The sequence below is a fragment of the Bubalus bubalis genome, chromosome 9, assembly GCF_019923935.1.
Source record: "Bubalus bubalis isolate 160015118507 breed Murrah chromosome 9, NDDB_SH_1, whole genome shotgun sequence".
Lineage (NCBI taxonomy): Eukaryota > Metazoa > Chordata > Mammalia > Artiodactyla > Bovidae > Bubalus > Bubalus bubalis.
In genome coordinates this window covers 72,542,457-72,554,129 of record NC_059165.1, presented here as the reverse complement: position 1 = coordinate 72,554,129, position 11,673 = coordinate 72,542,457, and the positions used below count along the sequence as shown (strand labels likewise).

General features: G+C 58.5%; 1 protein-coding gene across 3 annotated transcripts; it reads left to right on the top strand.

The window, feature by feature from the left end:
* The first annotated feature begins 400 nt into the window (after positions 1–400).
* FGFR4 (fibroblast growth factor receptor 4) lies at positions 401–11,200 on the top strand. 3 transcript variants are annotated; one of them, XM_006076335.3, is made up of 18 exons: positions 452–607; positions 3,181–3,323; positions 3,980–4,240; positions 4,328–4,408; positions 4,522–4,688; positions 5,202–5,325; positions 5,832–6,022; positions 6,149–6,287; positions 6,810–7,003; positions 7,113–7,258; positions 7,344–7,465; positions 8,665–8,775; positions 8,864–9,054; positions 9,397–9,519; positions 9,602–9,672; positions 9,884–10,021; positions 10,272–10,377; positions 10,484–11,200. In XM_006076335.3, the coding sequence occupies exons 2-18, from the start codon at positions 3,233–3,235 to the stop codon at positions 10,628–10,630; spliced, it is 2,403 nt and encodes an 800-aa protein (XP_006076397.1). In that variant the 5' UTR covers positions 452–607; positions 3,181–3,232; the 3' UTR covers positions 10,631–11,200. The 3 variants fall into 3 exon arrangements, with proteins under 3 accessions (XP_044803710.1, XP_006076397.1, XP_025148744.1); XM_025292959.2 differs by having other exon boundaries at positions 498–652; XM_044947775.1 differs by lacking the exon at positions 3,181–3,323 and having other exon boundaries at positions 401–607.
* Positions 11,201–11,673: the final 473 nt, after the last annotated feature.

Below are 11,673 nucleotides of genomic sequence, written 5' to 3'. Positions count from 1 at the left end.
TATTTTAAACACCACTAAAAGTTGTGCAGAGAAGGATGAGGGTTAGGGCAGAGAGTATGGTGATTGTACAGAAGACAGAGGAGCCAGGCTATGCCAAGTTCTGAGGAGGTGGCAGGTCTGAACTGCTGAGTCTTGTTCCCTGAGGTGTAAGAACCAAGGGACGGAGCGATGGTCAAGAACTTGGAAGCCTGGCCCAGGTGGGGCAAAAGGGGCGGACTCTGAAGGGGTGTGCCAGCCAGCATTGGGCCGACCCCTTAGGCTACAAGGCGCAGTTGAGTTCGAGGAGTCTCCAGGTACGCGAGACGCTGTACCACCCACCAGCTGTCAGGAGCTGGTCCCGGCTGGGCGGCACCCGAGATGGGCGGGGCGCTGGGCTCTTCCCCTCCAAGCCGCTGTTAGGACAGAGTTGGTCCAGGAGGGGCGGAGCCCGAAGTAGGTGAAACCCGAGGTGGGCGGGGCGCTGGGCTACCCGTGGCCACGCCGCTGTCTGGGGTGCATTCCTGGCTCTGCGGCCGGGGGCTGCGCAACTCCCGAGCAGTCTTCTGTCTCCGCTGGGCGTGGGGATCGGGGCTGGCGGGAGCTGAGAGCGAGGCCACGGAGGACCCAGGTAAATCGGAACGTTGTGCCAGTAGCGGGACCACTGAGGTTCGAGGTGAGCCGGGACCCCGTGCAGGCCCGTGCTGCGCTCCCAGCCGCCAGGGGGCGAGCGGCAGCGGGGCTCCGGGAGCTGACCCCTCCCAGCACTAGGGACCTGGGCGCCCGCTCGGCGTGGGGGTGAAGGGGAAGGTAAATCAGTAACCCGTAGCGCACACAGGGCCTTTTGTCCCGCTCCGTCCAAAGAGCACCCTGGCCGCGGAGCTGGTTACTCATTGCCCACTGGGGCGGGGGCGGGTGGACTGTCCCTGCAGCTCCTTTCGGGACCCGCCGACTGGCACTGCTCCCCAGGGTGGCCCGATAGGGACGGAGGAAGGACGCGCTGGTCCCTCGGCTGCTGGACGGTCTGCTTGCCCCGAATAGAGAGATGAGGAAGCTGAGGCTCAGAGAGGTGCAGTCACTTGCCCAGGCTCTCCCAGCGCTCGAGTGCGGGAGACTGGAGAACCCAGAACTACCTGATGTCAGAGTCAGACCCTTCGACCCAGGTGCAGGGCAGTCTGTCCCGTCAGCCGCCCGGGTGACCCGACTAAGTGAGGTCAGGGTAGCCCCGGAGTGGGAATAGAATCCCTGGGCCTCCCACTCCATTCCCAACCCAGAGAGCTACATCCTTGAAGAGCAGAGCAGGGTGAGGGGATTTCACAGAGGAGGGCAATGGAAAACGAAGGTGGGCACAGACAGAGCACAGATTGTGGCATCTGAGCCAGGTAGAGAAGTGGGGTCACAGAGGTATGGGCAAGAGAGAAGACATGCCCAGTTCTGAAAGCCAATGACTTCTCAGTGCTGAAGAAGCAGACTGTGTGGTCAGTGAGAATGACCGGGGCAAGGAGGGAGGCCTTGGGCGCTGGATAAACAGTGTGGACTGGATGCTGCTGCACACAGGCAGCCATTATGGGCTTATAAGCTGGTGGGTGTTGAGCAGGGGGTACATGACAGGCTCATAAATTTCTAAAACCCTGCTGGAGAATCAAGGGAGATGTTTGCAAAGGCCCAAGCTAGAGATGCCCATCACATGCTCTGGGTTCAGGCAGGGAAGGTGAGTTGGGCTGGAGAGGGACTGGACAAGTGATGCCCCAGCTGTGGGGGCAGCCCAAAGAAGAAACCGTTTGAAGGGGGAGATGATGGCTTTGGCCAGGACAAGTAAGCGCCCCCCGCCTCAGAACTCAGGACAGGGGGAGCAGTGGCTGAGGAGGAGTGCAGTGAGATACCTGAGTGAGGTGGATGCAGAGACATCAATGACACCTGTTACTCAGCCCCACGTGATAGCCAGCAGGCCCCTAGAACTATACTAGTCACCCTCTTCCCCTGCCAGCTGAGCCTCAGGTTTGAGTGTTCCTTTTGGTGGATGGAGACATCGTTGATAGTGTTTGGAGGAGAGTACCTAGATGGGGTGGGAGTGTACATCACACATGCTAGGAACAGCACCAGAATTGGAGGTGACTGGCTGAGGGCAGACACAGGATGACAGTCATGGAGAGGGGAAAGGGAAGAAAACACTGCCGCATCCTGTGCGCCTGGCCCTACGTATGTTCTCTTTTATCCTCAAAGCAGTCCTGTAAGGACAGCAGCCCAGAGAGGGACAGTGACTTGCACTTGGTAAGAGTCAGGATTTGAAGTTGGCTCTGTCAGACACTAGAGTCTACCTGCTTGACAAGAGCGTGTGCCACCTCTGATGGAGTTGCAGGGGCACTAAAAACAGAAGTATCCCCAGAATGCAATTCTGGCTCAGAATTTTTCCTGGCCGTGGGATGTATGGCCTTGTTAGCAGTGAGCACCCTGCCACTGCAGGGCTTCTTGGGTGGCTCAGATGGTAAAGAATCCACCCGCAATGTGGGAGATCTGGGTTTGATCCCTGGGTCAGGAAGATCCTCTGGAGAAGGCAATGGCAACCCACTCCAGGATTCTTGCCTGGAGAATCCCCATGGACTGAGGAGCCTGGCAGGCTACAGTCCATGGGGTCGCAAAGAGTCAAACACGACTGAGCCACTAAGCACACACCCACCCTGCCACTACAGGTCTCCGAAGCTGGTCATGGAAATGTAAGCAATGCTCTAAGGAGTGGGGGTCAGATCAGATAACATCCAAATGCTGAAGCTTGGCCTTGTATTATATTTCAGATTTTTTTTTTTTTTTTTTTGGCTCTTCAGTAATACATTTATTCAGCAAAAAATAAATTATGTGTGCTGAGAGGGAGAAGATGTGTCTCCATTCTCTGTTTCCCTCCAAGCAAAGAATTCCAAAACTGCCCTTTCTGTGAATTTGTGCCAAGGAAGGTCTCAGCAGGACCCAAGAAGGGCAGGAAGCCCAGCCCCCTTCCAGCCCCCTACCCCCCACCCCCAACCTACCATGGGGAAGCCTTGAGCTCTGGTTAACGGCAGAGCTGGTTCTAGTCTTTGCTCTGACGCTGTCTGTCAGGCTTGGACAAGTCAGCCAGCCATTTCTTGTCTCAGTTTCCTCATCTGAAAAATAGGAGCAGAGAGGCAGCCAAGGTGTGGGTCTAGTAGGAGTTCTTCACCCTCTCTGTTTCAGGAAGGCAGTCATAGGAGGCCCAGCCTGGGTCCCCGAGAGCAGCAGGAAGGAGATGCGGCTGCTGTTGGTCCTACTGGGGGTCCTGCTGGGGGCACCTGGGGCTCCAGCTTTGTCCTTTGAGGCCTCTGAGGAAACGGAGCTGGGTATGACCTCTAAGAAGGGAGAGGGTGGCCGGGGTGGGAAGAGTGGGCCTCAGGAGGGGGCTGCTGGCTGAGCAAGGCTGGAGAGGATCCTGGCCTAGGCCCTGAGGAGGTGGCAGCAGGGCAGGACTCAGCCGTGGAGACTTGGTGTCTGGCTCCCAGCCAGCGTCCACCTATCTGTGTGTCCCCAAGAGAGGACTGGCCTTGCAGGGTGCGGGGCCCCGAGCTGGGCCGCAGAGCTGGTGGTGAGCCCTTTGGCTGTGTGCGTGTGTGTATGTGCGCGCGTGTGTTCTGTGCACTGGGTGTGTGGGACTTGGGGGGCCCCACCAGCATGTGTGGTGTATGCATTGTGAGTGTGATGTGCCCCGGAGGTGTGGTGTGTGGCCTGTGCGTGGCACGTATAGCATGTGCCTTGTGTGTGTGTGTTCCTTAGATGGTGGCATGTCCAGTGCAGCATGTCTGCTATGTGCTGTGTGTGTGCTCTGCACCAGAGGGGTGGCGTTTGCCCTGCACATAGCGTCTGCAGCATGTGGTTGTGTGTCTGTGAAGGGGCAGCAGGTGTTTAGCATGTGTCGAGCGTGCTCGTGTCTTGTGTGTGCAGCATGTTCTCTGTAGGCAGGGGGCTGCAGGGCTCACGGACCTCTGCCCTCGACCCGCAGAGCCCTGCCTGGCCCCCAGCCTGGAGCAGCAAGAGCAGGAGTTGACGGTGGCCCTTGGGCAGCCTGTGCGGTTATGCTGTGGGCGGGCTGAGCGCAGTGGCCACTGGTACAAGGAGGGCAGTCGCCTGACACCTGCTGGCCGGGTACGAGGCTGGAGAGGCCGCTTGGAGATTGCCAGCTTCCTACCCGAGGATGCTGGCCAGTACCTCTGCCTGTCACGAGGCTCCTTGCTTCTGCACAATGTCACCTTGGTTGTGGACGGTAAGGGGGACCAGCAGAGGCTAAGGGATGCCTGGGGAGAGACTCTCTGTCGTGGGCCTCAAACACCTCCTTTTGTCCCGGACATAGACTCCATGACCTCCAGCAATGGCGACGAGGACCCCAAGATCCACAGGAGCCCCTTGAATGGGCACGTTTACCCCCAGCAAGGTCAGTGTGAGTCCTCAAAGACCCTGCCTCCCTGCTGGCCACTGAGAACAGATCTGTGTGTGAACAGGAGGTCTTCTAGTGGACACTGAATTCTCCCATCTCCTCCTCTTCAGCACCCTACTGGACACACCCCCAGCGCATGGAGAAGAAGCTGCATGCTGTGCCTGCCGGGAACACCGTCAAGTTCCGCTGTCCAGCTGCAGGCAACCCCATGCCCACCATCCGCTGGCTCAAGGATGGACAGGACTTCCACGGGGAGCATCGCATTGGAGGCATTCGAGTGAGTCTCCGGGTTCCCTCATCGGTGCCCTCAAGTCAAACCCACAGCTCTTTTTCTAATGAGGAAGGCAGCCGAGGGCCCCCGGAGGGGCATGAGACCGTGGACATGGACAGCTCTGGGTCAAGTTCCCACTGTGCTGCTCCCTGGCAAGTGACTTAACCTGCTGACCTTAGCAACTCCATGTGTACAGTGGGAAGGATCACTGACCAGCAGGTATCAGTGTTTTAGCAGCCCATTTTCATGATGAGACCACAACAGGGTCAGTTCCAAGCTGTTGTCTCAGAGGAAGCTGAGACTCAGAATGGGCAAAAACTGGTTCAAGGTGGCCCAACTTGGAAGAAGTAGAGCTAAAACTCAAAAGACTCAAACCCACGGTTTGGGTATTTGGGGAGCCTTCTCCTTTGTCCCAAAGTCCCTACCCTTGGCATTGGTCTCCCCGGGGCCTAGAGAGCTTGAGAAGACCCCTGTGGGCACGGTTCGGTGGCCTCTCATGGACGCCTGCCTGCTCCCCAGCTGCGCCACCAGCACTGGAGCCTGGTGATGGAAAGCGTGGTGCCCTCTGACCGTGGCACGTACACCTGCCTCGTGGAGAACTCTTTGGGCAGCATCCGCTATAGCTACCTGCTGGACGTGCTGGGTGAGTGGGTGGGCAGGCGGGTGAGGTGGCGTGGGGGTGGGAGCCCTGTCCCAGTCTGACAAGCCAGATGGACTTAGTCTTAGACGACTCACTCAAGCTACTCAAAGTGTCCAGGTGGGTCCGAGGGAAGCACAGGGAATACCGTGGGCTTGGAGAAGCAGGGCCCAGCTGAGGTGGGGAAATGGGAAAGACATCCAGGCAGAGGACACAGGCGGAGCCAAGGCCCTAGGCATGAAGAATACAATGCTTCTGTGGGGAGGTATATGCCTGGGTTGTGGGATTTAAGCAGACAGCCAGACCTGGAGGGTTTTTGAGTGCTTGGCTGAGAAGTTCTCCTTGTCCCCAAAGGCAATGGGGAGCCACGGAAGGTTTGAATGGTATAAGGAGGGGATGAACAAGGTCTGAGTTGAGTATCAGGAAGGTTCCTCGCTTGAGCTGGGGGGTAGGCGGGAGGCAGGTAGGTGCCACCGATCAGGGCTGACAGCCTGGCCCGGCCTCACCCCCAGAGCGGTCCCCGCACCGGCCCATCCTTCAGGCAGGACTCCCAGCCAACACCACGGCTGTGGTGGGCAGTGACGTGGAACTGCTCTGCAAGGTGTACAGCGATGCCCAGCCCCACATCCAGTGGCTGAAGCACATCGTCATCAACGGCAGCAGCTTCGGTGCCGACGGCTTCCCCTATGTGCAAGTCTTAAAGGTCTAGTCCCTCCTGGCACCTGATTCCACCATCCTCCCACGGGGGTGGGGAGTCCCCACCTTGCTTCCTGGCCACAGCGGGACCCCAGGCCCTGCTGTGACCCCTGAGTATATCCCCCATCCCCAGACAGCGGACATCAATAGCTCAGAGGTGGAGGTCTTGTACCTTCGGAATGTATCTGCTGAGGATGCAGGCGAGTATACCTGCCTGGCGGGCAACTCCATCGGCCTTTCCTACCAGTCGGCCTGGCTCACGGTGCTGCCAGGTGAGCTCCTGCTGTGCTCCAGCCATGGACTGTGACCTGCTGGGTAGAGAGAGTCTTCCTTGGTCTATGAGATATGGATTTGGGATGTGGTGTGTGGATTTGGGATTCTGCATACAGTAATCCTGCTATGCATGTCCACATACGACTGTCTGTGCAACCCTCTGGGACATGCAGTCTGTGCTGTGCTTAGTCTCTCAGTCGTGTCCGACTTTTTGTGACCCCATGGACTGTAGCCCATCGGCTCCTCTGTCCATGGGGATTCTCCAGGCTAGAATACTGGAGTGGGTTGCCACGCCCTCCTCCAGGGATCAAAGCTAGGTCTCCCACATTGTAAGTGGATTCTATATTGTCTAAGCCATCAGGGAAGTCCATGGGTACGCAGGACGGGGTATCAATGCAGTTTTACTGCTGTGTGTCTCTCTGTATGAGGAGCTACAAGGGCCTCGGTGAAAGGGGGTGGGGCCAGCCAACTGACCACTGACTGACCAATCAGTTTCTGTCCGTGTGTCCATCTGCGGGCAGAGGAGGATCTCACGTGGACAGCGACAGCACCCGAAGGCAGGTACACGGACATCATCCTGTACTCGTCAGGCTCTCTGGCTTTGATCGTGTTCCTGCTGCTGGTCGGGCTATATCGCAGGCAGACGCTCCTCACCCGACACCACCGACAGCCCGCCACCGTGCAGAAGTTGTCTCGCTTCCCTCTGGCCCGACAGGTATCCAGCATGCTGACCCCCGCCTCTGTGTTCCCACAGCAAAGGCTCAGGGCCTGTGTTCCCGCCCCAGCTCAGCTTCAGCAGACCGACCAAGTCTCTCGCTTTGCAGTTCTCGCTGGAGTCAGGCTCCTCAGCCAAGTCAAGCTTGTCCCTGGTGCGGGGTGTCCGTCTCTCCTCCAGTGGCCCCCCCTTGCTCGCTGGCCTTGTGAGTCTTGACCTGCCTCTTGACCCACTGTGGGAGTTCCCCCGGGACAGGTATGCCATTCCGAGTGAGGGTGAGGATCAGATCCTGTGCGGGAGTGATGCCAAGTGGTTGAGGCCTCATCTCTCTCATCTCCAGGCTGGTGCTGGGAAAGCCCCTGGGCGAGGGCTGCTTTGGGCAGGTGGTGTGCGCAGAGGCCTTCGGCATGGACCCCACCCGGCCGGACCAAGCCAGCACTGTGGCCGTCAAGATGCTTAAGGGTAAGTGTGGCAGCTTGTGGGAGACCCTATGACCTTGGGAATAACAGACAGGGCTCAGGGTGCTAGTGGGTGAGGACCAGGAAAGGCTGTCATTCCCCCCACTCCTTGGGCCCAGTGCCCAAATGTGCAACCGACCCTGGCAAATCATTTCTGAGCTTCGATTTCCTCACAGGTCACATGGGATAAATAATAGTCCCCTCCTCCCAGCCTGAGGTTGGTGGAAAATGACACCTAAAATCTTCACTACTGGGATGATGGTGACCACAAGGGTTTAGGGTGATGGGTCTGCTACCCTGTGTCAGCTTTGACCTCAAATAACCTTGTTAGCCTTGAAGGCCTCCACCTCAACCCCATGATTCCCCCCCAGATTGCACCCTTGGTCTCCCCAAGGCCCTTCCCAGATCTCCCCCTGTGTCCACCACTCTCTCAGAGAACAGCCCAAGCAGCAGCCCCAGGAGGCTCAGGACACCCGGGCGGGACCCACCATCGAGGCCTCTCACTACTATTCCCCAGCCCCCTCTACAAAAGCGGCCCAAACCGCTGTTCCACTCCCTCCAGCCCCTCCTTTCTGCACAGCTGGGGCCACCTGGCACTTTCTGGGAGGCAGGGATTGAGAAATGTGCATTGTGAGGTCTGGCGGGGAGGGTATGTCATTGGCCCAGGGCCACAGGTCAACCCCAGGGGCTCAGCCCCTCGTCCTTAGCCTTCTCAAGAGAAACTAGAGCAGCTTCTTCCTGGCCTCCCCTGGCTGCGCCCTACCAGCAGCTCCCTGAACTCCCAGGCCAGATGGACGCCAGGCCCTGGTCGGACAGACCTCAGGGCGCCAGCCTACTTCCCGCCTCCAGGAGCTCTCACCCCATTCGGGGACTAATGCCAAGTCCTCCAAGACGGAGCTTCCTTCCTGTTCAGAGCTCTTTCCCCTCCCTCCTTTTTCCTGGTTGCACTCACTGGCGGGCCTAACACTTTTAGATCCTGATCTTGTCGCATCCTTACAACTGCTATGAGAGTAAGGCATAATCCATTGTCCCATTTCATACAAGAGGATCCTGAGGTTCAGAGAAGTTAAGAGACTGTTTCAAGGCCACACAGCCTAGCAGGGATTCAGGCCCAGACCTTCCTGGCATGGAATTTAGGGCTCCATGTCCTGTCCCCAACCCAGAGCCTCCCTTATGTAATCACCCTGGCTGTCATCCTCGCAGACAACGCCTCCGACAAGGACTTGGCAGACCTGGTCTCTGAGATGGAGGTGATGAAGCTGATTGGCCGACACAAGAACATTATCAACCTGCTGGGTGTCTGCACCCAGGAAGGTGGGAGCGGGGTGGGGTGAGGGACAGGGACGGTGGGGGCATGGAGCCACAGCCTTGTCAGCTTCCCTGTCACCCCTCTCCTCTGCAGGGCCCTTGTACGTGATCGTGGAGTGTGCTGCCAAGGGCAACCTGCGGGAGTTCCTGAGGGCCCGCCGCCCCCCAGGCCCTGACCTCAGCCCTGACGGGCCTCGGAGCAGCGAGGGGCCGCTCTCCTTCCCTGCCCTGGTCTCCTGCGCCTACCAGGTGGCCCGGGGCATGCAGTACCTGGAGTCCCGGAAGGTAATGACCCATCCCCGCACTTCCATGCCTTGTGTTAAATGCCACCAATTTCTCCCTCTCTCCTCTTTTTCCTTACTCTAAGCGTCCTTGAGTCCTTCTGTACTGCCTCATCTATACGCAGTTAACACTGCATGTTCCCATTTCTTCCTATCCCACAGGCAGGAGCGGTGGTGCAAGAGACAAGGTGTGGGCCCTGAAGTTAGTTGGCTTACGTTTCCCCTCTCTCAACTTCCCCATCTGTAAAATGGGTGGATGATTCCCACTCATCGGGTTGCTGTGAGGTCCCCTGTGCCCTTTTCCCAGTCATGTGTCCTCAATCTAAGACCCCTGCCCCACCCCCAGTGCATCCACCGAGACCTGGCTGCCCGCAATGTGCTGGTGACCGAGGACAACGTGATGAAGATTGCAGACTTCGGGCTGGCCCGTGGCATCCACCACATTGACTACTACAAGAAAACTAGCAACGTAAGGGAGGTGGGGCGCAGCTGATTGGGGCCAGGCACTGGGACCCGTGGCCCTTGGCAGCAGTGTGCCCTCTTCCCTCCAGGGCCGCCTGCCTGTCAAGTGGATGGCACCAGAGGCCTTGTTTGACAGAGTCTACACACACCAGAGTGATGTGTGAGTCCTGGAAGCTGGAGCCTGGGATATATCTACAGGCAACCTTTGTCCTTCTAAAGCCCTTGCCCTGGGTCTGAGTGGGACCAGACCTCTAAAAGAAGCCCGTATTCCCACCCCCATGGTGGATCATAGTTGAGGGGTCCCCTATCCTAGCCACAGGGTTAGGGGGTGAAGCTGTACCCTGCTGAGCCTGGGTTCTGCCTCCATCCAGGTGGTCGTTTGGAATCCTGCTGTGGGAGATCTTCACCCTCGGGGGCTCCCCATACCCTGGCATCCCCGTGGAGGAGCTGTTCTCGCTGCTACGAGAGGGGCATCGGATGGACCGGCCCCCACACTGCCCCCCAGAGCTGTGAGGCCTCACCCCACTCTCCCTCACTTTCTAGTCCTCATTCTCTGTCCTAACCTTGACCTCACGGTCCAGTCATACAGAGTGGTCAGCTCTTACTCATGGTCACCCCTTCTTCAGCCCGGCAGGGAAGGCCTGGCAGAGTACTCGTTTGCTGAATGGCCTCACCTCGTGTCAAACCCTCCTACCCCCTCGCCACACCCCCTCACGCAGGCCCTAGGCTCCTTCTGACCCTCCCCCGCCCCTCCCCCAGGTACGGGCTGATGCGCGAGTGCTGGCACGCAGCACCGTCTCAGAGGCCCACTTTCAAGCAACTGGTGGAGGCGCTGGACAAGGTCCTGCTGGCCGTCTCTGAGGAGGTACTGTGCCCCTATGGTCCCAAGACCGCCCCCCGCCCCCATGCCCACTGCCCTCTGGGCCTCATCCCACCTGACCACCAGGGCTGACCAACACTGTTCCCCACAGTACCTCGACCTCCGCCTAACCTTTGGACCCTACTCCCCTGCCGGCGGGGACGCCAGCAGCACCTGCTCCTCTAGCGACTCTGTCTTCAGCCACGACCCCCTACCACCGAGGCCCAGCTCCTTCTCCTTCCCTGGGGTGCAGACGTGAGCAGGGACACAGGCTGTATGGGCAGGGTTGGCTGCCAGCCTTGGGCCTCCTGGCTCAACTGCAACCAGGTGGCACTCGTCCTTGGCAGCCCCAGGCCCTGACCTAAGGGTACTATCCCAGATTTCTGGTTCTGTTTGGGGGAGGTCTGTCCTTGGTCCTGGGGTCCCTAGTCTCGAGACTTCCTTCTCTGGCCTCTGGGTCTCAAGCCAGAGTTCAACCCCAGTCTCAAGGCCCTGTTCTTTGGAGTCGTGGCCCCAGTGTTCTAATGGCTTGTTAAGGTTCTGCTTGGACTTCTGGGCCTTGGCAGAAGTCCTTGTTCCAGGGCTTTGGTTGGACCTGGCTGCAGGGCTGTCTTAAACCTCCCTGCTTCCCCATACCAAGAGAGGTCTTAGACCTCTGAACCCCACTTCCCCAGGCCTCCCCTGCCTCCCTCTGCTGCTTGTCCCAGCATCTTGATGGAAGGAGCACTCGTGCCCACCCCATCCCCACACCGCCCCGTGCTGGCTGAGAGGCTGGGAGCCTGCCAAAACACAGAAGCAAATGACCTTTTATAAATTATTTTTTTGAAATAAACTTCTGTGTGCCTGCCTGGTGTCTTCCCCACAGTGGATGGAGGGGGAACAGGGTGGAGAGATCCCTGAGCTGGGAGTTTTGCTGGGGATGACACAGATGGAGGGCTCCACGCCAGGCCCTGGGTGAATATCCACCTCCAGCTGCCTCGGGGTGGACCCAGGAGACTTTGTGCCCCTCTGTCTTGGTTTGTCTGTCTCAGCAGCCTCATCGGATATACGATAGTGTGAAAGAGTGCTAACTGGCAGGTGAGTCCACATGGCACCATCCACTTGGCGGAACTCCTGTACCCTCTGCACATGTGTTATGTGCATACGTGCCCAGGACTGTCCCCAAGGGAGTTGGCAGCACCCCGCCCCCATCTGCTCAGCATTAACCAAGCTGACCGTTAACACAGCATGAAAGCCTGAAACTCAGCTTCGAGGCTGCTGCCCGCTCCCACGCTCTGCCGCTCAGGGTGGGGGCTCTGCCCA

Bases quoted from the DNA above. Each gene is read 5' to 3' on its own strand.
- FGFR4 (XM_006076335.3), top strand. From the start codon at position 3,233: ATGCGGCTGCTGTTGGTCCTACTGGGGGTCCTGCTGGGGGCACCTGGG. The intron at 4,409-4,521 runs GTCAGTGTGAGT...CCTCCTCTTCAG, and splicing joins GCACGTTTACCCCCAGCAAG to CACCCTACTGGACACACCCC. The intron at 9,673-9,883 runs GTGAGTCCTGGA...GCCTCCATCCAG, and splicing joins TACACACACCAGAGTGATGT to GTGGTCGTTTGGAATCCTGC.